The sequence below is a fragment of the Oryzias latipes genome, chromosome 11 (assembly GCF_002234675.1).
Source record: "Oryzias latipes chromosome 11, ASM223467v1".
Classification (NCBI taxonomy): domain Eukaryota; kingdom Metazoa; phylum Chordata; class Actinopteri; order Beloniformes; family Adrianichthyidae; genus Oryzias; species Oryzias latipes.
Window position 1 is genome coordinate 27,985,615 of NC_019869.2, and position 22,370 is coordinate 28,007,984.

Below are 22,370 nucleotides of genomic sequence, written 5' to 3' on the forward strand. Positions count from 1 at the left end.
ATGGGCTGAATAAAGTCATTTGTCTTATCTGCTTGCAGGTAAATGCAAAGAATTCAATATAAACATCACTATGTCACAAATCATAAAAACTATGACAAATTTACCAGCGAGGAGTGCAATATTTAGCTCCAACAACAACAACAACGAGGCAATGTTGCACAGCAGATTTTTACAAAAATGGCTACATCCAGTGAGGCTGTGACAGAAGCTGGTAGCTACGTTGTGGCTTTGGAAATGGCCCGGTGTAGCAAGCCAGAAGTTACATTTTATTACGATTTAAATATGAATCTAAACTATTTTTTTCATGAATGCACACCAATTCTTAAAAATAAGACAACCTGTGAAAATTTAACATACAAGTTAAAAATGCTGCTTCTGTTAAATACATTGAGTCTCCTGTGGTGAGCCATCATTCTTCTTCCTATTACTGCTGTTAATCTATTCCAAAACACTTGTGCAGCATTAGTGTATGTTCTTTAAATCTTTTTTTTTTTTTTTTAACAAACAGATCTTAAAGAAAATCAAACTTTTTTCCAACATTTTGCTCTGGAGGATTCACAGATCACATGGGCCTGTTAATTTAATGTCAGCAGACAAACTTTACAGTTTTTTTACAGTTTCAGGAGATCCTCAGCCATAAATTCACAAATTTGATCAAATAAAAAGTTAATCAAGCTAAACAGAGGGAAAAAAAGAAATAAAGAAAGTGTGAATTATTTTCAAAATGATTAAAAATGAATTGTTCTTCAGCAAAAGAGGCAAAATCGAGGATTATAAGAACTGGTTTGGCTTCTGAGCCTTGGTTGCAGACACAATGTTAGATAAATATGGCAATTTGTTTGGAATGAACCTAGGCTAATTATCAGCCTGTTTGATGGCAGATAAGTCATGCTGAACTCAAACTTATTCAAAGATGAAAGCGTGAGGAGACACAACGCATGTGAAAACGTTTGTGTTGCAAACACAAAAAATTTTTTGAAAGCAAAAAAAAGGTTTTTTAATGTAAACATTCAATATTTTCATTTGCTACTTTGTTTGTTTGCAATGTGTTGTCATAAATATCACATCATAAATAATTAGTTAAGAGGGTGGCTAAAGATTGAAAGGACAACATTTCTCCTGATCAATAAAGTTCAATTTAATTCAATATTTTAAACAGTGGGGAGTAACTAAAAAAATGGTATCTTAAAGATTAAAGAAAAACAATTCTAAAACTTAATTATACCAAACATAGTATACTATCTGATAATTCTTTTTTGATGGTTAAATATTTCAAAAGTACTGTGAAAAGTCTCAATTCGAAAAATCCTGCACTACCTTGAAAGGTACAATCCAAACAGAAACCTTATTTTGGGTCTTTAAAGACTTTAAACTCTTTAAAGACCTTCAATGTCCTGAAAAAAAATATGTCTTCATAAAATGATTAAATGAATTATAATACTGAAATCCATAAATCCCTTTAAGTTTCAGCATTGTGTTGTAATTCGGAAGGGTGGATAGTTACAAGTTCATTTTTAAGTCTTCATCCTTGTTGCCTTGGTCGACCTTCCTGCCGTTTCTCCTCAGAGCATCATGCCAGTGTGGGCTGCTCAGAAAGCATCACCCGGTCTCATGGGTCTAAACACTAAGGTTCAAGTCCAGCAGTTTCAACCTCCTGAAGCTTCTGTTACATAAATGCAGTCCGGCGATGAGCTGTTACTCATCCCACATGTGTATTCAGAGGTGTTATGTTTGTGGGTGGACTATATCTGAGCTTGATAAATGCAACTCTCTATGCCTGGAGGTTATGTTGCAAAAATATTTAATACATATATATATTTTAACTGCTTCTTTTTCTTTCTCTCTTTAAGGAAAATGAGTGTATGCGCATCAAGATCCTGGGAGACTGCTATTACTGCGTGTCTGGTCTGCCCAAGTCGCTGCCTGATCATGCCAAGAACTGTGTGAAGATGGGCCTGGATATGTGTGAGGCCATCAAGTAAAAGACCAGATCCCTAGAACCCTTTTAATACCCTCATGATTTTGCTCCCTGACAAACAAACAAACAGGCCGGTCAAACAGATGAGCAGAAGGAATGGTGGGCATCATTCCAGTTCAATTCAAACTCTGGAGCAAACAGAGTGAGATCACTATAAGACACTCCGCAACTGAACCAACACAAAAGTAAAATTGTTGAATACATTTTTTTTTAATTTTCTCCATCTCTCCTTTTGGTCTGTCATCATTTGACCACGAGAGCATGTCAGAGCTTTTACATAGGTTTTTGCTTCCAGAAACAAAGCTTTGGAGTCAATTTATGAGTAAATCTGCCATCATCCAGACTGCCGAATACATCAAATACCAATCATTTCAGTTTCATTTAATCACTGGTGCAATTTGAAAATCAGATTAATGATGAGAGGATAAAATAAGGAAATTTGCGAGAAAAAAACAGTCTGGCAGAAAAGAAAATTAGGTCAGCATGTTCTTTGTTTTACTTTAGGGTAAAGTGAAACCAAATGTTCCTTGGATCAGCACAGCAACTTTGTCCAGTTAAGTTTTGGTTCCTTGTAGGTTAGTCAAACATTTAATCTTTGGAAACAATCTTTTCAATTTTACAGAGAAAAAATAGTTGTATTAAACCAATGGACTATTTTGCATTGGGATTTACAGACATTACATCCGTATAAAATTATGAATTGAATGAATGAATTCTGCCACAGCAAAATGAATGCAGTAAAGATTAATTTTAACTTTTATTTAACATCCTCGCCTCACAGCAGGAAGATCATTTTTCAAATCCCAGCTGAATCCTTTTTGGGGAGGGGTAGGTACGCTATCCCCATGTATGTATAGATTTCTCCAGGTGCTCCAGCATCTTTGGCCAAAGAAAATGCTACATAGGTCAACTGGTGATTCTAACCATTCCCATTGCACTGTGATGGACTGGCTAACTGTCCAGGGTGAAGCTGGCCTTCAGTAGCTTACCCTATGACCCCAAACAATAGCAAAGCAGGTTTAGAAAATGGATGGATGAAAAAAAATCTCAGAGTGCTAAAGTCAGGTGCCCACTGCAAAAAACAATTTGTTTTTAAACAAAAAGTCCTTAGATTGAAATATTTAACCTAATCCAAAGCAGACGGGTAATTTCACCTCGGGTTTATCTGTTGTGTTCTCTACAGGAAGGTACGAGATGCCACTGGAGTTGAGATCAACATGCGTGTTGGTGTTCATTCTGGAAATGTCCTTTGTGGTGTGATTGGGCTACGGAAGTGGCAATACGATGTTTGGTCACATGATGTGACACTAGCCAATCACATGGAGGCAGGAGGAGTGCCAGGGTGAGACATTAACAATTATCCTTATAAGGAATGCTTCAGTTTATCATGGAGCTGCACAGCAAAATCAACAGTGTCACTTCAACTTAGTTAAATTTAACAGTTTAAAAGTTCCTATCTGGGTTCACTCCAGACTGAGTTAAAACAACACTTTTGAAAGTGTTAACCATTTTGCATCAGAATAAAATTTAAACAAAACTGTTTGTAGTTGAATTTTAACACAGTGCTGGATTTTATAACAGTGTAAGTGTGAGAAATCACCACTACCAGTGAGTTATTTTATTAACACTAAATAAAGTTCATATTGTTTCAACACTACAAGTACTGTTGTATGCAATTTCACACAATTTAGCCACGAGGGGCCCCAAGCCAGGGTCTCATTTGCCAGTTCTAACCCTGGATAAATACAGAGGGATGTGTCAGGAAGGTCATCCAATGCAAAATCTATGCCAAACCAAACGTGTGAAACAGACCTATGATATTCATTCCGCATCGGTCGAGGCCTGGGTTAACAATGACCACTATCTGTACTGTTCACTGACAGGATGCTGGTGGAAATTGGACTACTGTAGCGAAGAAGGAGAGGAAGAAGGTGTGTTGGGTGGAAAAGAGAGAGAAGAGGAAAGTTACGAGTGTTGACTGAGAGTAGGGATTTTGGATGTTGGAACTATGACAGGAGAAGGCAGAGAGTTAGTTGACATGATGCAGAGAAGAAGTTAGACATACTCTACCCAGGAGATCAGGTGGAAATGTAGCAAGGCTAGAAGCTTAGAAGCAGGGTTCAAGTTGTTCTACCATGGTGGAGATGGGAAGAGAAATGGGGGAGGAGTTATCTTAAATAATAAGTTTATTATGTGTTGAGTAGGTAAAAAGAGATATAGTGATGAGTCTGAAGATAGAAATGGAAGGTGTGATGGTTATTGTTGTTAAGTGGGTATGCCTCACAGGTAGGATGTGAGCTGGAGGAGAAGAAGAAATTCTGGCTGGACTTTGATGAAGTAATGATGAGCAGGTGATGGGCAGGTTTGGTATCCAGGACATATATCCATCATCGGTTGTTCAACAGGGTCTTAGGTGGTGAGATAACTAAGGAATAGAGGTTAATGTGAATGTGCCCATTTTTAAGAATAAGGGAGATGTGCAGAGATGTGTCAACTACACACAACTAAAGCTGATGAGCCATACAATGAAGTTACGGGAAAGAGTATAGTTGAAGCTAGACTAAGAACAGAAAGTGAACATTTGTGAGCAGCAGCATTGTTTCATGCCAAGAAAAAGCACTACAGATGCAATATTTGCTTTGTGGATGTTGATAGAGAAGTACGGAGAAGGTCAGAGAAAGTTACAGTGTGTCTTTGTAGATCTGTAGAAAGCCTATGATAGGGTGTACAGAGAGGAACTGTGGTATTGTATGAGGAAGTCTGGAGTGACAGAAAAGTAAGTTAGAGAAGTACAGGACATGTATGAGGGCTGTAAGACAGTGCTGAGGTGTGCTGTAGGGGTGGCATACAGTAAGAGTTCAAGCTACATTTGAAACAAGCACCACTAAAAAAATATTACAAAATGTAACAAATGTTACATAGTCTGACAAAGTGGCACAATGTACTGCTTAAAAAAGATATAGGAAACACCAAAATAACTTAATGTTACTCCAAGTCAATCACACTTCTGTGTAATCAAACTGTCCAATTAGGAAGTAACACTGACAAAGGAGGAGGTAGCGGTCCTGATGCAGGGTATGGCCTCCTCCACATCTCCTTATGTACTTGTCTGTCTCCTGGTAGTGCCTCCATGCTCTAGACACAACACTGACAGGCACAGCAAACCTTCTTGCCACAGCTTGCAATGATATACCGTCCTGGATGAGTTGCATCCAAATGTGTTCACTGCAGGTGCTGAAACAATGAGATACTTTTACACTTTGAAGTTCTCTTCTGATTCTTTTACCTTGTTTCATAAAGAAAGAAAACAAACCAGAATTTGAGGTGTAATATTGCAATGGAGATAAGGCTCAAATGACTTAAATAAATAACACAAAACAAACAAAGAAAAAAACAATTAAAAATAAAGGAAAGCTGAACATCCACTCACTGACCATTTTATCAGATCCACCTTGCTTGTATTTTGTTGGACCCCCTTTTGCCTTCAGAACTACCCTACTTCTTGGTGGCATAGATTCAACAAGGTACATTCTTCAGAGTATTTGGTCCATATTAACATGGCAGCATCACACAGTTGCTGCAGCTTTGTGATGCAGCCGCACTTTGCCAATCTCCCGTTCCGTGTTGGGTTGAGATCTGGGGACTGTGGAGTCCATTCGAGTCCATTGCCATGTTCGAGAAACCATTGTGAGATGATTCCAGCTTTATGACATGGTGCCTCAACCTACTGGAACTAGCCATTAGACGACGGAACACATCAGCAGTTTCTGTAACACTCAGACTAGTCCGTCTGCTTGTACAACCATGCCACATACAGATTCACTTCAATCTGCCTTCTTCCTCCCCATTCTGATGCTCGGTCTTGACCATGTCTACATGTCTAAATGCCTTGAGCACATTGACATGTGATTGGCTGATTAGAAACTTCCGTTAATGAGCAGTTGGACAGGTGTGTCTACTAAAGTGGTTGTCAGTATTGCTGAACAGTGACACAAATGCAACAACAGCTGCCCTAACCACTCAGATAACTGATGAATTAGCAGAATAAAATTCAATTCCGCTTTAAAAATTGAACATTGACAAATAACAAAACTGCTCCACAATGGCACAGTGGTTAGCGCTCTCGCCTCTCAGTTTGAAGACAGTACTTGTCTGGGAACTTTCTATGTGGAGTTTGCATGTTCTCCCCGTGCATGCATGGGTTTTCTCTGGGTTCTGGCTTCCTCCCACAATCCTAAAAAAATGATTCAAAGGTGTGCATGTGAGTGTGTATGGTAGTGATTGTGTGGCTCTGCAACAGACTGGCGACCTGTCCAGGTTGTACCCTGCCTTCGCCGAAGAGTTGCTGGGAAAAGCTCCAGCAGCCCTGTGACCTTGCAAAAGACATAGTGGGTTAACCCTAGTGCTATCCTATGACCCCCCCTTACACTGACGTGTTATTCCTACTATGACAAAGGTGGATAAAGGTGGAAAGATTTCATGTATTCCATGGACACCAGTGAAGATCACAAATCATTGAAGAAAAAAGGTTCAGAGCACTGTCTAGTGGGTCTAGATGACCCAACTCCCAATGTTAAAGTGCCTAGGAAAGCACAAGGGTTACGAAGATGGAGGAACTAACAAAGCAACATTTCAAAAAGACTATATGAATGTATTAATGAGCCCAAAAATGGTTTATTAAAAAAGCTATAAAAAGTTTTTCAGGTTAAGAGTTGATGGAAAACCATTTAACCTGAAGTATAACCAATAAAGTTTGATTGATCTTTTTTGCTGGTTTTCTGAAAGTCTTACTTTTTGAAGGTTTTTCTGCTTTGCAGTGAGCATAAAACAGCTTCATTTCTTTGAAAACCAAACCAAGAATTAGCTGGAGTCTACTTAAGTATTGTAGCTGAGCCCTGTGGGGGTTTAAAAACCCTAAAAGAATGCAGAAGAATAAAAAGGAGGATCTCAAAAATTAAGATGTTTTGCAGGGTTAACTCAAATAAGATATTAACAGTTACCATGTTGAAAACAATAGCTGTGCTGCTGTTGTTTGTAGTCCTGTGTGCCTTTACTTTAAATTTCAGGACTAGAAAATGACATACCACTGACTCTTTTAGTACAGAGACCAGACAGTCTGTTCTCATATACTGAGTCTGTTTCAAGCTCTTTTCTAATTCTACCCATTACATGCATCAGACTAAATGATGGCAACCTCATTTCATCAAGCAGCTCTTCATTTGTTGTATGGCCATTAGAGTCTTCTGTTCTGGCATTGTAACAAGCACACACATTTTAGCCAATGGCTAGGTGTGTCATCTCAGAAAACAAGCTCTCTGGAGACACAATTTTGTCTCACTGGACGGCTAATGGTTTGTCTTGTTCTGTGCTTACTGAAAGGCAACTGAAAGCATGTCTGATTAAAAAAACTTAAAAAAAAAAAAGACTGTTTCATCTCTTTCAATGTTTACGTTTAACAAAAATGAAACAGAGGTTATTTTATATCAAGGTATCAATGTTTGGATGGCGTAAGCCCTTCACTGCTGATTATGTGTCCACCTACCTTACTCTAGGAGAGTCCACATTTCTTCAGTGACCTTGGAACATCTCAACGGCTTCTACAAGGTGGAGCCTGGAGACGGACAGACCAGAGACTCTTACCTGAAGGAGCATGGGGTGGTCACTTATTTGGTCATCAACCCAAAGGTTTGATGTCATCACTCACATGTTAGACACTAGCTGCAGTGTGCACAAAATGCTTTCATCTATGTTATAGTGTGAGGGGCAGCAGTATTGTCTTTATTGAGGTCGTGTGCTTTCGAAAAAATGAGCAAAACTGGAACTGCAGCCAACAAAACAGCATAGTTATACAACCTCCACCTACAAACAGACATACAAACATCTCTAATAGTAAAAAATAATAAACTATACATTTTAACGGTCATTACCTCTGATTGTTTTTGAAGAGCCTTTCCCTGAATCTTCTTTTGACATTTAAGGGTATGGCCCCAAACATTCAGGAGATCCAACTCTCCTCTGAACCAGTTGGTACCATAAAACATGTTAGGTGCTCCACATGTGGCTCTGAATGTCAACCCCTTTGGCAATTGGATCTTTTGGTTTTGGAAAAGATGCAAAATATCTCCTGTTTTGCAATAATTTGCCTAAGAAGCCTCCTTAAAAATGATCAGAGAGGGCTTTTCTTCTTCTTTTGGACACTTTTTTCACTTGCAGAACCATCTACAGTTGTGATGGTAAACTTGTTTCCTTTTACTAACTCGAGTTTTAATGAGTCTCTCACCAAAGTGAATAGAGTTTTTTGAGTCATTTAAGTTGGGGCCCTGGGTACGACGGGGGGACTGTTCTGGCATAGCTGGGGTTTGCTCTCTCTGTACTCCTGCCTGACCCCCCCCCGCTCTCTACTGCTGGAGGGCCCCTGTGGCGGTCCTTTTGGCCCTTAAATAGAATGTAGCAAATGCTGAGTGTGACGTAGGTGTCATGATTTTATGGGCTGAATATCGATGTGTTCTTAGATTGACTAATTATTCTGGTGAGAAAGTAGAAGTGAAGATTTTTCCATTGAATCTTTTCATATCGAATTTCTGGGCCATCGAAATGTTGAGTCTCTGAAATGTTTAAGATAGAAAATAATATTTTGGGATGTAAAATTTTGCATTTTTGAAAATCAAGGGTTCAAGAAAAAAAAAGAAAATTCAAAGGATTGGAAAAATTCTAAACAGAAAACACTCTGTCATGTTTTTTTTTTCTAGCCTTTAATTTCCCTGACAAATACTTCATGCTGTACTTACCATGGCACGACAATAGCTGCGGTTACATGTGCAAAATATCTTTGATTGGATCAAAGATCGGATTAGAAATGAAATGAAAAACGTTAACAGATTATAACAAAACGCAATACACACTTTAAGTCGGAATAAATACATTTTATATATGCAGAACTATCTAAAATACCCTAATGGTACAAATGGCACAAATTTTCCAAATCCGTGTAGCCAGTGCTTTATTCTTGGCCGGAAGGACCCAGGTTTAGGCGAATACGTGCAAACAACATTTAGCTCTGGATATAGTTAAAATCCATGCGGGCAATGCTTGTTTGCTCGTAAATATGTGAGAATAATATCAGCCTTATTTTTGTCTGGACACGACTTGTAACACAATCCACTGGATTCTTTATATGGTTTCTAAGGACTGTGCGGAGCGGCATTTGTGATTTCAACAGCCGCCTCCGCTAGCTTACTCGCCATCCCAAATCCGCTCTTCTGCTTGGAGAAACGGTTCTTCTGGGAGACATGGTTCTCCTGAGTCCGGCAGCTCACTCGTGTAGGGCAGCCAGATGGGCTGCGGTCCGAAGTCTCATCCGTAACAAAACACCCTCCCGTGCCTGCAAACACAAAGCTATGAGTCCGGCTGCTCTGGCGATAGACGTGCTTCGCATGGATGGAGCAGGCGGTCCTGTTTATGCTCCAAAGCCTTCTCTGGTACACCGTCTACGCATGACGCAAAGCAAGTGCAGTAATGACCTACAATCGGAATAATAAAGACAAAAATCAAACTAGAGGATAATTTTATTATTGTCTCTATGAAAATAAGAAAAAAATCACAAGGTCTGTCTGAGAAAAGTGTATAAAATGTGTAGTGTGTAGATTTTTACAACCTTAAAATCTCTCTAATGATTGTAAAAAAAAACAAAAAACTTTACGCTTTCGCGATCAAGTTATTTTAAGAACACCTGCAATAAATGAAAAACCATTGTATATCAATCTGCTTCTTTTGATGAGACGCAGCTTTTATAACAGATTTAGAGGATATATTGGACTTGTCTGAACCACAAATGGTTTTGTGTACTTTCTCGGCCAAACAGCAACACTTCTCCCACAGTCCTGAATGCACAAAGGTATTGAGTTTCAGACTTCAAAAAGTTATTTTTATTTTCACTAATATGATCCATTTCTGGTTGTTGTTAGACGGAGCGGCTCAGCCCATTGGTTGGGTTGTGCTCCCGACCTTCTCTGGATGGTGGTAAGATGAGGGCATCTGTCAGGATGACTCGGTATCTAGAATCCTGGGGAGCTGCCAAACCTTTTGCCAATCTGCACCAGCGAGACAGCATGACCACAAACAATGGCAAGATCAACACGTCTGTGAGTTAACTTATTCCACTGTCTCTGTGACTTGAATCAAGTGCCTTTACTCTGTTATGACTTATATTCTGGTTCAGGATGTTCCATTGGGTCAGTACCACTTCCAGAGAGGAGAGAGGTGGGTCAGAAAACATTTGATGCATCAACATTTCCAAATGTACAAGAACACTGCGGCATGTTTAAACCTGCCCTATTTTCTTTTATTAAGATCGAAATCTCAGAGGAGGAGGTTTGAGGAGGAACTTAATGAACGAATGATCCGCACTATTGACGGTATCAACTCACAGAAGTAAGCATCACCATTATCCACCTTCTGTGAACAGCAGCAGCACTGTATTAGCACAGATAAGCCCAAAACTACAAAGAAGTCCATGTGACAACTCCCAGGACAATGTAGTTCAGCATAAATCAAGGGACCCGGCATTAAAGTAAGAAAGGAAGTCACACAGGTTTGCATCAAAATGTTGATTTTCGTTTCCACATATTATTACTAAGTTTTAATTTTCAAAAAGAAAAAAAGAGGAAGAAAGGAAATCCACTGCATGACATAAACCATAAACAAAGCAAACAGCAATTGCAACAAAAACAATGTATTGCTGCAAAACTGTACAATACATAAGTTAAAAAAAAGGTTTCATTATTTAAAAAAAAATGCTGCTGTATCCATGAGACCATAACTATGGATTTAATTCAGTCTCAATAATCAGAAATGAACACAACCTGTTTCACAAATACACACGCTCTGATTCACAACTGTAATTTTACGCAAACGTGCAATATTAATTTGGAAATGCACAAGTTGTGTTTCACACATGCACACTAAATGTTTCACACATGTATAATAAGTGTTTCTCACAAATGTGCTCACTATGTTTCACAAAACACAATAAAATTTTCAGAAATTAACAATACATAAAATAAAAATAAGTTACAATGAAAAAATATTTGTTTGGAGTCTAGATGGATTTAGCACAGATTTTGTGATGAATAAAATTGTCTTAAAATTCATCTGTTACCCATATGGAAGGCAGTAGGACACAGATCCCTACATTTTTCTAAAGTTTGGTGTTGATATACGAATGATAATTTAAAAAAAAAAAATAGGTGTTCGTAGTTTTACCTTAAAAACAACTTTTACTTTTTTGATGTAAAATTATCTCAAAATACACCTGTAATTTTTTAAATTCTGAAGATATTTAAGAAATAGTAGCTCATAAATGGCTATAATTTGGGAAAGTTTGGTCCTGATAACCTAAACAGAAGTTCTGATAAAAATATTTGTTCAGTCCAAAATTTCCTAAGCAAAATCCAGTAATGAAGTTTCTTGTAGACCCTATAGTGTGCTGTATTAAAGGTAGAGTTTATAAGAGGCATCTTGTTGGGAGAGGGGAGTGGATAACTGAATCCAAGTGCAGACACAAACTGGTAGAAGTTAAGTTGTTTAATTTGACTTGGCAGGCAGACTGGAAAGAGATGGAAACGTTATTTCAGTTGCTCTTGGGTGTAAAGGATTGTTCAAAGCCAAGGACTTGTTACCACAGGGTGAACAATAATCTGGCGCTGGCTGGAGGTCCTCCTCAGGAATAAATGGTCTGTGATGGCCAGCAGGTGTGGAGGTGCTGATTGTGGAGATGAGCAGCAGGTGTTGTGCCCCAAGGAGGAGGCATGAAATCCTAGCTTCCTGAGACAAACGGCGGATTTTCTATGAATTTTTATTTTATGAGTAAGCGCAATCGAACACTTTCTGTTTCGGGGGGACTTATGCAGTCACCCTAGGGTGTACACACATGAAACTGCAGATTTTGAGAGAAGACCCTTCTGAGAATCTCCAGTTTAAATTTTATGCAAGTCGGACGAAGCAAAGAGATAAGACAGGGCAGAATGCGACAAAAACTGTGTTTTTCAATATCTAGGTGGCGCTTTGAAGCTCGTCCAAGATTGTCACATCCATGGGTTCAGAATGGTAGCTTCATCAAATCTATTTAATTTCAGTGAGATCGGACAACGAATGTGCAGAAGTTCATTCTAGTACGAGGCCTGTAAATGACCACAATACAGCAAAAATGACAAATTGACATTAATATAGCAGACTTCCTGTGCGAGTGACAGCTTGGTACCAGGAGACTTTTTTGCAGGTTTCCATCTGATGAACCTGCGCTGTTCAGATCATGTTTGTACGTTAAAGCATACTCGCGAAAACAAATTTTGTAGGTGGCGCTATTGAGCCATTTTTGTGCACCCATGTCGGTCTCCCATAAAATCCGAAATTTTTCGCGACTCTTGATGCATGTGCAAAATATGGTGGGTTTTCAGGTGTGCTAAAGGCCTCAAAAAGGCGACTCTTGTCTGAAGAAAGAGAAAAATAAACCTTACAGATACAATACCGTCCTTGCACTACGTGCTCGTGCCCTAAATAGCAGTAAAGGTCACATTGTGACATCACAAAGGCTCATTAATTCAAAAAGAGCATCTTTGCGACAGTTTGATTGACAGCAATTTAACCCTTGTGCTATCTTAAATGACCCCACCCTTACATTGATGTGTTCTCCCTACCATGACAAAGGTGGATAAAGGTGGAAAGATTTCATGTAATCCATGGACACCAGGGATGATCACAAATCATTGAAGAAAAAAGGTTCAGTGCACTGTCTAGTGGGTCTAAATCAGTGTTTATCAACCAGTGTGCCACGCCACACTAGTGTGCCGTGGTAGATGGTCCAGTGTGCCGTGGGAAATTGCCCTCATTAACTGATCTAACAACATTTTCCAACTCCAGGATATCAGCTCTGTGTTCATCCAAACAGATAAAACACTGAGAAGTTAGGAATATGAAAGATCATAAAATACTTTTTTCTTTGTGTTTATTTGATTCTATTAAATATATTTTTATAAGAATGACGGTACCGCGATTGAGCAGCAACTAAAGGATCCAGGCAGGCGGTTAGACAGACAGGCAAAGAACTTGCCGTAAGTAAGCTGGAAAGTAGCATATGGACTGACAGGCTTTGGCTAATGAGACTGAGGAAGTGGCTAGTTTTAAGCACTTCAAGCTGTGAAAGTATGAGTAGCGCTTTTTATAAAAAAAAAAAGTTTATCATTAGTGCAATACATTTTATAGGGACTGTATTATTAGCTGTTAAGTTTATTATTATTAAGTACTGTGAGGAGCCGGGGCAAAACATTCACTTGATTGCCAGGTGGGTATTTTGATCATTTACTGTGCCATAATGGCAGAAATTTAATTGAAAATACCACAAACGTATTTGGTTTGATTAAAAATAGATTAATTAATTCAATTAATTATAGGTGATACATTTTGAAAAACTGTATCACATTCACTCACTATTTGAAAGCACTGTGAAGTTCCTGCTATAGTAGGTGCAAGTTAATAATTAACACAAGTAACTTACACACATACACATACATAGATCCTTGCAAGATAAGAACAACACCGCCTACTTAATCAAGGTGTTTTAAAGCTAACCAGAGGAATGACTTGTGGTCTTCTGCCCCATCTGTGTTTCCTGTTTGAACTATAGACAGTGGCTTAAGTCGGAAGATATCCAGAGGATCTCATTGTTCTTTCACAACAAAGGTCTGGAGAAAGAGGTAGGCAAATGCATACCAAACAGCAGCCAGCACTGCTAACTTGGGAAACAAATCGATTTAAAATAATGCATGTATAAATGATAAAGAGCTCATTATGGAGGCCTCACAAACTTATGCCAGTCATACTCCTTTCTATACTGAAACAGTGTCCTCACTCTCCTACGGAGGTGGCTGAAAGCAATACCTGTCAGCTTTAATTGTAACTGTCTTCTTTCAACAGTACAGGTCCACCACCTTACCTGCTTTTAAGTATTATGTCACCTGCGCCTGCTTCATCTTCTGCTGCATCTTCGTTGTGCAGATTCTCGTTTTACCCAAGTAAGTTTTTGTGGATTAACACTATGCCACTACGGCAGCACCAGCAGCCTCCAACTGTGGCTGAAATAAAAGAGGCAGACCGTTTAAGAGGAGATGAAAAGGCTGCTGAGGACCACAAGGGGAATCAAAGGGTGGCGCCATTTCAACAGTTAGGAGAGAAATCCCTGCTATGCTAACTTACTGCCTCGTAGAGCCAAAGAAGTAACTTTCCATGTTTAATTTACTCTTAAGCTCAGTCCATTATTTCCCACTCTCCAGCCCTTTATGGTTAGGATCCATCAATCTGACCATTTGTCCTACAGAAACATTTCCATAGAAAATGTTTCCATGAAAACCTTTGACTTCTAAGTTAACTGCAGGTCTTATTTAAAAAGGAACTGGACTCTATGACATTAATGTTAAAGTAAAGGCTGTTTTTGCTGCAGAACTGCTGTGTTGGGCATCTCCTTTGGTCTGTCGTTCCTGCTGCTGGCTTTGATCCTGCTTCTCTGCTTTGCCAGTCACATTCTGGTGAGTTGGTGTGGATTTCTCTCATTTGGTCTTCCTGTGACGATACTCAAAGTTGTCTTTTCCCTGGTAACAGAAATAGAGCTTGCATTGCTCCAGTTTTGGGGAACCCCATCTCAGAGGTCAAGAGGTTCTGTTTTGTTTTGAGATTCTAAATTGTCTCAGTCCTTCTTGTACATCAAATCCCCTTTTACCTTACCTGCCATCCATTCTTAGATCTTTAGGTATTTTAACCATTTCACACATTTAAACTAAGAATGCTGGGTGAGGTCTCATTTCATTTTTGTGAACCTTGCCTTTGGAGGAGTCTCTGAGGTAGCGCCGTGTTTCCCAACCCTGGTTCTCAAAGCTCACTGTCCGAACAAACAGCCCAAAGAAAGACATGCATTGATTTAAACTCATTTAAATTATCAATGCACATTCCTCGAAGACCCAAAACATCAAGCAAAAAGGTTATCCCTCTATCAATACTTATTGTCTGTGACAATGGCAGACAGCCATTGTTACAGTTTGGCAAACAAGAGGAAACCCAGCAGGTGAAGGGAGGCTTGTTTGTAGAAGGGTCCAAAGGATTTAACCACCAACTGAATCCGTAAACAAAGTATCAGAGCTCAGGAAACTATGACACATAACAGGAAGCAGAATGAGCCGGAACTGAAGGCTCCAATTGAGTTCGTTTTTAAATACACTGTGACGTATTACTAGAGTTCAGGCAGCTGTGACTGCTTAACAGGCTCCACGTGGAATGGAAAGTGTCACAGCCACACTACACAGAAGTCAAAGAAAAAGACTGAGAAATAACACATCACAGGCAGAACATGGCATAACCCTTCCCCCTAAGTTCGTCTCCCAGACGGACAACGGGGTTAGTCAGGATGGTCCTCATGGAAGCGGGTGATCAGGTCCTGGTTGAGAAAGTAGCGCTCTGGCATCCACTGGTGAGCTGTTGGACTCCATCCCTCCCAATATACCAGATACTGTATACCTCAGTCAACCCTCTTGGAAGCAAGTAGTTCCCTGATGATGTGGGCTAAACCACAATCTACAAGACGAGGTGCAGGACGGGGTGCTAGAGCAGGTTGGAGAGGTGAGTCTCTTGGAGATTTCAGCTTACTGATATGGAAGACTGGATGGATCCTGAGGGGGGAAGTGATATCCAGCCTAACTGCCACAGGGTTGATGATCTTGGGGATGAACAAGGGACCGATCTTGGAACCCCCTTTTAGTGGCATGTTGGTGGAAGAAAACCATACTAAGCACTTAAATTATTTTTTTATCAGACACTGGGTTTGTTTTGTGTAAAACCTACCGACATGTTTCGGCGGAATGCCTTCCACCTTCGTCAGGGTCGTCATCAGATGGTGGCGTGTGACGTCTTTAAAAACAGCTGATTTGTGACTGAGGCGGAGTCACCTGTCAAACTTTGACAAGTGACTCCGCCCCTTGATGTCCGTCTTTCTCTGGAGGATGTTGCTCCAGGTCTGAGAGAGCAGGAAAGCCCCCTCATCCCGGTTCATGGAAGTGTGGGCTCGTTTTCTGATCTCCACCGCCTCCATGATCCATCTGCGGTGTCTGTTGTCTTCGGTGCGGAGGACTTTGGCCTTTTCCCAGTCCATGATATGGTTTTCTTGTTTGCAGTGATCCGTTATGGCTGATTTCATGTTTTCTTGAACTGCCTGTTGTCGTCTGGCTCTTGTTAGTATTTTGTTTGTTTCCTTTTCGCATTCTTTTTGATGTTCTGTTTTTCTTGTGATGAAGGAGCGTCCTGTTTCTCCGATGTATGTTTTATTGCAGGTGTGACATGGGATTTCATAAATGACATTGCATTTTTTATTTTGTTCAATCTTATCTTTTGGGTGAACCAGTAGTTGCCTGAGTTTTTTATACGGTTTCACTGGGGTGCTGATGTGATGCTTTTTCATGGCTCTTTGGATGCGTTCTGTGATTCCCCTGATGTATGGCAATGTAACCATTCCTTTGTTTTCTGGTTTTTTCCTCAGTTTTTCCTTCTCTACTTCCTTGCATTTCCTCTGCTCCACCTGTGTTTGTCCCTTTTTTATGGCCCATTGAGGATATTGACACCTGGTTAGTGCATTTTTTATGTGTTTCTTCTCCTCCGTTTTGTCCTCCCCGTCCGTTACCAGCTCTGCACGCTCAAACAAGGTTCTTACGACAGATATTTTGTGAGTGGTAGGATGTTCTGAGGTCCATAATAAATATTGGTCTGTGTGAGTTGGTTTCCTGTGTACTTTTATTTTTATGTCTTTGTTTTCCATGTGTCTGATGTTGATGTCCAGGAAGTTGATGGAGTTGTCTTTTTCCTCTTCATGTGTGAATTTGATTTGTCCCGTATCGTCCATCGTGTTCAAATGGTCTGTGATCTCCTGCGTGTGTCCTGCTTTGATCTTTTCCAGAATGTCGTCGACGTAGCGTTTCCACAAGGTTGGACGGCAGTGCTCTGGTGCGGATGTTATTGCTCTCTTTTCCAGGTCCTCCATGAAAAAGCTGCACATTGTGGCTGATAGTGGGTCGCCCATGTGAAAGCCTTCTTTTTGTCTGTAAATTGTGTTGCGGTATTGGAAATACGTGGATGTAGTAATTAACTGGAGGAGTTGTGTAATGTCATTAACTGTAAGGTTTGTGCGTTTCCTTAGTGATTTGTCTGCTGTTAACTGTTCCTGCACTATTTGTAGTGTGGCTTCTACTGGAGTCCTAGTGAATAATGATATTACGTCATGTGAAATGAATATCTCGTTTGCTTCCATCTTTGTGTTTTTGAGTTCTTCTGCCAGCTGTTTTGCATTTTCACAATGGTAATCTGTGTTTCCTAGGAGGGGTTTCAAAATATCTGCGATGAATTTGGATAGGTTGTATGTTACTGATCCCATGCTGTCTATTATGGGCCTTAGTGGTGCTCCAGGTTTGTGTATTTTTGGAGTGCCATAGATCCGGGGGATGATGCTGGCTGTTGGTATGAGATGGTTATAGGTTTGTTTGTCTATTTTCTTTTCCTCCTGTAACTGTTTGAGTATGGTCTTGAGTTTTCTCTTCTTTGCTTCTGTGGGGTCTCTTTTCAGGACCTCATAGGTGTTCCGGTCTTGAAGCATCTCATTCATTTGTTTTTCATATTGTTCTGTGTCCATGATGTTTTTAAAGACGTCACACGCCACCATCTGATGACGACCCTGACGAAGGTGGAAGGCATTCCGCCGAAACATGTCGGTAGGTTTTACACAAAACAAACCCAGTGTCTGATAAAAAAATAATTTAAGTGCTTAATAGAACTTATAGACACAATGAACTTCATTGAATCAGAAAACCATACTCTTGCTCCAACCTTATACTCTGGGGCAGTAACCTGTCTGTGGTTAGCCACGGTGGTCAGCCTCTCTTGGTTCCTCAGTAAATGTTCCAGGAAAAACCCTCCAAATGTGCCAGCAGCGCCTCACAAAAGCTGCTTGTACCCATAGGCTGCTTGGAAGGGGGAGAAGCCTGATGATCTGACCAGAGCATTTTAGGAATACTTTGGCCACGGAAGTTGAGAAGACCATGTGTTGGGGTTTCTTTGTGCACATGGCCTGCAGGGTAGTCTCCAGATCCTGGTTGTAGCACTCTACTTGGCCATGAGTCTGTGGATGGATCCTAGAGCTCAAACTGATCTTGATTCAAGAAATCCACAGAACTCCTTCCAAAAGGCTGCCACAAAATGAGGACCTCTGTCGGAGGTGATTTACAGGAAGTCTGTGCAGATGAAACATACGTTGAGAGATTATTATGGCTAACTCTTTGGCAGACGGAAGCTTTGGCAATGAAATGGCATGAACATACTTAAAAAAATCTGTCTACAGTTGTCAGAATAATGATTTTACCTTTGGATTTGGGAAGTCCTGTGATAAAGTCTATAGCCATGTGACACCAAGATCTGAAGGTTACAGACGAAGGCTGTAGCGAGTCCAGCAAGGGGGGGTGTTTACGAGGAACCTTAACACTGGTGCACAGAGGACAGAGACTAGGAGGAACAAACAGAAACCCTGAAGGACAAACAGTGGAATGGGTAGACGGATCAGGCATGGCGGATTTAACCCTACATTCAAGAATCCATCAAGTGGTTCCCAGAACCATCTTGTGAGGCAAGAGAGTGACCTTACCCCCAAAATCCTGGATCTCCTCCTCCTTCTGGTGCTGACAAGACAGGGTACCTTGCTGCTAGCTTTCTTGCAGTTGGTTGATAGGAGAGTGTGAAGTGGAACCTTTCAAAGACAAAAGTCTAGCATGCCTGACGGGGCTTTAGTCTTCACCAGATTTTTGTGGTCAGTCCAGACCAGGAATGGCTGCTGTGCACCCACCAACTAATGCCGCTACTCCTTGAGAGCTAGCTTGACTACTACAAGCTCCTGTTCCCTATGTCCTAATGTCTTCCTGCAGGAGTGAGCTTGCGGGAGAAATACTTGCAGGGCAAGCAGATTATGATCAGACGCTCTCTGAGACTACACAGCCCCTTCCCCAGAGTTAGACACATCCACCTCTGCAATTAAATGTTTGAAGTTGTCTGGGTGGACCAAAATAGGGGCGGAAGAGAAACGTCTTTTGAGTTCAGAAAAAGCCTTACTGGCCCCCTCATTCCAGACAAAGGGAACCTTTGGGAAATTAATTTATGCAGAAGTGCAGCCATGCCACCAAAGCCCCTGATAAAGTCTCTATAGAAACTGGAATTGCTTACCCCCAGTGGAAACAGGACAGTCCACAACAGCCTGGACCTTGACACAGCCATACAATACAGCTGGTTCTCCAGGAGATGCTGTAGGATGGCTCTGACGTATTGCACATGAGTGTCTGGGTCTGGTGAGAAAATCAGGATATCAGGATAAGATACACAAACACAAACTTATTAATTATATCCTTGAGTATGTTGTTATTTGGTAGTTGTAGATTTGGATTAGCCAATTCTTCTTTAACAGTCCTGGTACATTGCCTATCCATCCTGGGTGAGGATCCCTCCTTCACGTGGACATCTCTGAGGTTTTTCCTTTTTTTTTGTCATGATGCCTATGGGAGCCTACTCTCCCCCTCCCCTGTCTGCTTTGCTGATTGGAACCAGCTGTGGATACTCACCTCATCTTGCTCCAGCCTTCATAAGCAGATCCAACCCCAGCATTCATCGCCAGTTCGTTACACCTAATCGGTGCATATGTCTGGTCGCCTTAAGCTAAGTCTTATGGTTCAAGTCTGTCCTCGTACTTACCTCGTCTTGTCTCTCAGGTTTTCATCATCACGAGTATCCACCTGGTCCAGCCTCAACGCAAGCAGCTCTATCCATCCTGTTTCCATCACGCCATGCCACACTCCTGTCTCTCGCCCTACTGACCTTCAAGATTCCAGTCAAAGAACCTCTTTGGCATAGAAGACTATTCGCCCCGCTTCAAATCCTATTCCAACACCACGCAGTATCGGCAAGAATACTGACGGCATAGTTCCTGCCTATGAACAATACTATACTGTTGAGAAACCATTAAATCGATTGGAATTACAATCTGCCTTGAGTTTTCTTCCGGGTTCCAGCATCTGGGTCTGCCACGTCATATGTAATCATGACAGAATGAACTGGCAAACATCCAGACCCAGCTGACCCAGATGGACTCCGCCTAGCAGTCACACAACAAGGATTTGCTCTGGGACGCCAAGCAGAAACTTTAACCCAGATGGCCACGGCTCAGCAAGACTTTTTTCAAAGTCTCGATGATATCTTACAGACTTTAATGGAATTAACAGGACAACACTCAGCTATCGCGGCAACTGCCGCTCCACTTCCAGTTTCCAGCAACCCAAACATTTCCGCTACAGCTTGGAGTCAAGAGAACCTCCGGCTTCAACCTGAACCTTTCCACCGTGACGTAGAATCATGCAGAGGTTTCCTCCTTCAATGCCAACTTATTTTTCAGCAAGCATCTAGATATTATCAAGCTGACCACAGCAAAATAACTCTGATTGTTAATTCACTAAGAAACAAAGCTTTACAGTGGGCACAAGCCTTCCTGATGTGGCATTATGGTTTCCCCAGTGAAAGCCGCCAGCAGAAAACTAAAAACCAAAAGCACAGGACTCTCCGACACAGGAAACCAAGACTGTGCTTTTAAAGAAATAGACAACCTTTATTAGAAATTATGCTAAAATTCCTATTCTAAAAAAATACCCAAAAGAGTCAACCAAACCATAAGGGCGATCATGCCCAGCCCACAAAGTCAGCTGCACCAAGCTGTGCGCTCTCTGTGGCGGCGCACCCGGCTCAATGTCATGCCCCTTGCATCCAGTGGCCGTAACCGACGCCGGTCCAAGGTGGTGGGACACTGGGCCCTGGTTGTGCTTGGGGCGATAGAAGGCCAGAAGGGGGAACTCGCTCCAATAGCTTTCAATCCCACTCCGTCACGCCACTCGCCAGTGCGTGGATGGACAGCAGTCACTGACACTCTGTATGGAGCAAACACACGATCCCCAGAAATGCTGGCCGTGGCACCGCTCTTGGACCACGGTGCACCGGGTTGGGCAGAGCAGGGATGAAACAAACAATGGAAACAAAACAGCGGCACCTACAAAATAAGTGTAAATTAACACAAATAACCAAGTATAACATAACACACACACATACCTGCTCCCGCAGCTTAAGAGGACTCTCCACAGGAGTCGCATGAGCGGCCAAACACTGCCTGCGATCTACACAGTGATAACAATAAGAATGGTGTGGCAGCAACTTGGAGGTGAACAAAGCACAAAGCTACCCGGCTATGGTTAGGGCCCTACACACAGCCAAAGGCTGAACAGCTGCTGCACCCTTCCCACCTGAAAGCAGCAGGTCTCTGTGGGCTTTTATCAGCCCTCTGCTAATGAAGCAGCTGGTGTGCCAGGTGATCTCAATCAAGTGGCCCTCTGCCTGCCACACCGACATCTAATCCCATTTATCAAGTTCCATTTGACCGTTTTATTGGTGAATTCAGACTGGTTTTTAACCACCCAAGGAGGAAGAAGCAACCCGTCGACTATTAGACCTCAAGCAAAGCAACTGCTCAGTAAGTGATAATTTAATAGATTTCAGAATACTCGCTGGGGAAGTGGGTTGGCCGGACATAGCCTTAAAAGGCATCTTCCATCAATCATTAAATGAAACTATCAAAGATCACTTGTGTTTGCAACCAGAGACTAATTCATTTGAAGAGCTTGTTTCCGCAGCTCTGCGTTCTGACATCCGGCTTCGGGAACGATAGGTGGAACGCAATCGCCTAGAGAAACACAAAGATGAAGGTACCTGTTACTATTGTGGTCAATCAGGACACCTCGTCTATCAATGCTTGCCTCATTTAAACACCAGAACCCCAGCTAGAAGACAGGCAGCGGGCAGAAAGATCCGTATCTAAAAGGGATGAAAATTTTCTTTATGTTCCTGTCAAGTCATGCCCTCATAATGAGGTTCATGAGTGCATAGCTCTGATTTACTCTAGAGCTGAACAAAGTTTTATTGATAATATCCTTGTTGCCAAGCTAAATCTCCCCACAGAACTTTTGGATCCACCAGTTGAAGCTGCCGGACTTGGTGGTCAGCCTCTCACCTGTATCACTCATCGCACCAAACCGGTTCGACTCAAACTTCTGGTAACCATCATGAACTCATACAATTTTTCATTACTTAGACTCACCAATCTCCCATCATTCTATGGTTTTCCTGGCTTCGCAATCATAATCCTCAATTTGATTGGGAAAATCATCATATCACTAGTTGGAGTAATTACTGTATGGCTAACTGTCTCAAGTCTGTTGTCCCTTCTTTT

At 41.2% G+C, this 22,370-nt stretch overlaps 1 protein-coding gene across 4 annotated transcripts in view; it reads left to right on the top strand.

Annotated features, from left to right (window-relative positions):
• LOC101159207 (adenylate cyclase type 2) overlaps positions 1 to 22,370 on the top strand; it is a 106,782-nt gene that overhangs the window by 43,891 nt on the left and 40,521 nt on the right. For all 4 annotated transcript variants that reach the window (XM_023960298.1, XM_023960300.1, XM_023960299.1 and 1 more), the window contains 9 exons: positions 1,851 to 1,978; positions 3,162 to 3,320; positions 7,531 to 7,663; positions 9,943 to 10,119; positions 10,197 to 10,237; positions 10,328 to 10,408; positions 13,659 to 13,728; positions 13,949 to 14,046; positions 14,472 to 14,556. In XM_023960298.1, coding sequence (XP_023816066.1) covers positions 1,851 to 1,978; positions 3,162 to 3,320; positions 7,531 to 7,663; positions 9,943 to 10,119; positions 10,197 to 10,237; positions 10,328 to 10,408; positions 13,659 to 13,728; positions 13,949 to 14,046; positions 14,472 to 14,556 — 972 coding nt within the window. The remainder of the gene's footprint in view (positions 1 to 1,850; positions 1,979 to 3,161; positions 3,321 to 7,530; positions 7,664 to 9,942; positions 10,120 to 10,196; positions 10,238 to 10,327; positions 10,409 to 13,658; positions 13,729 to 13,948; positions 14,047 to 14,471; positions 14,557 to 22,370) is intronic.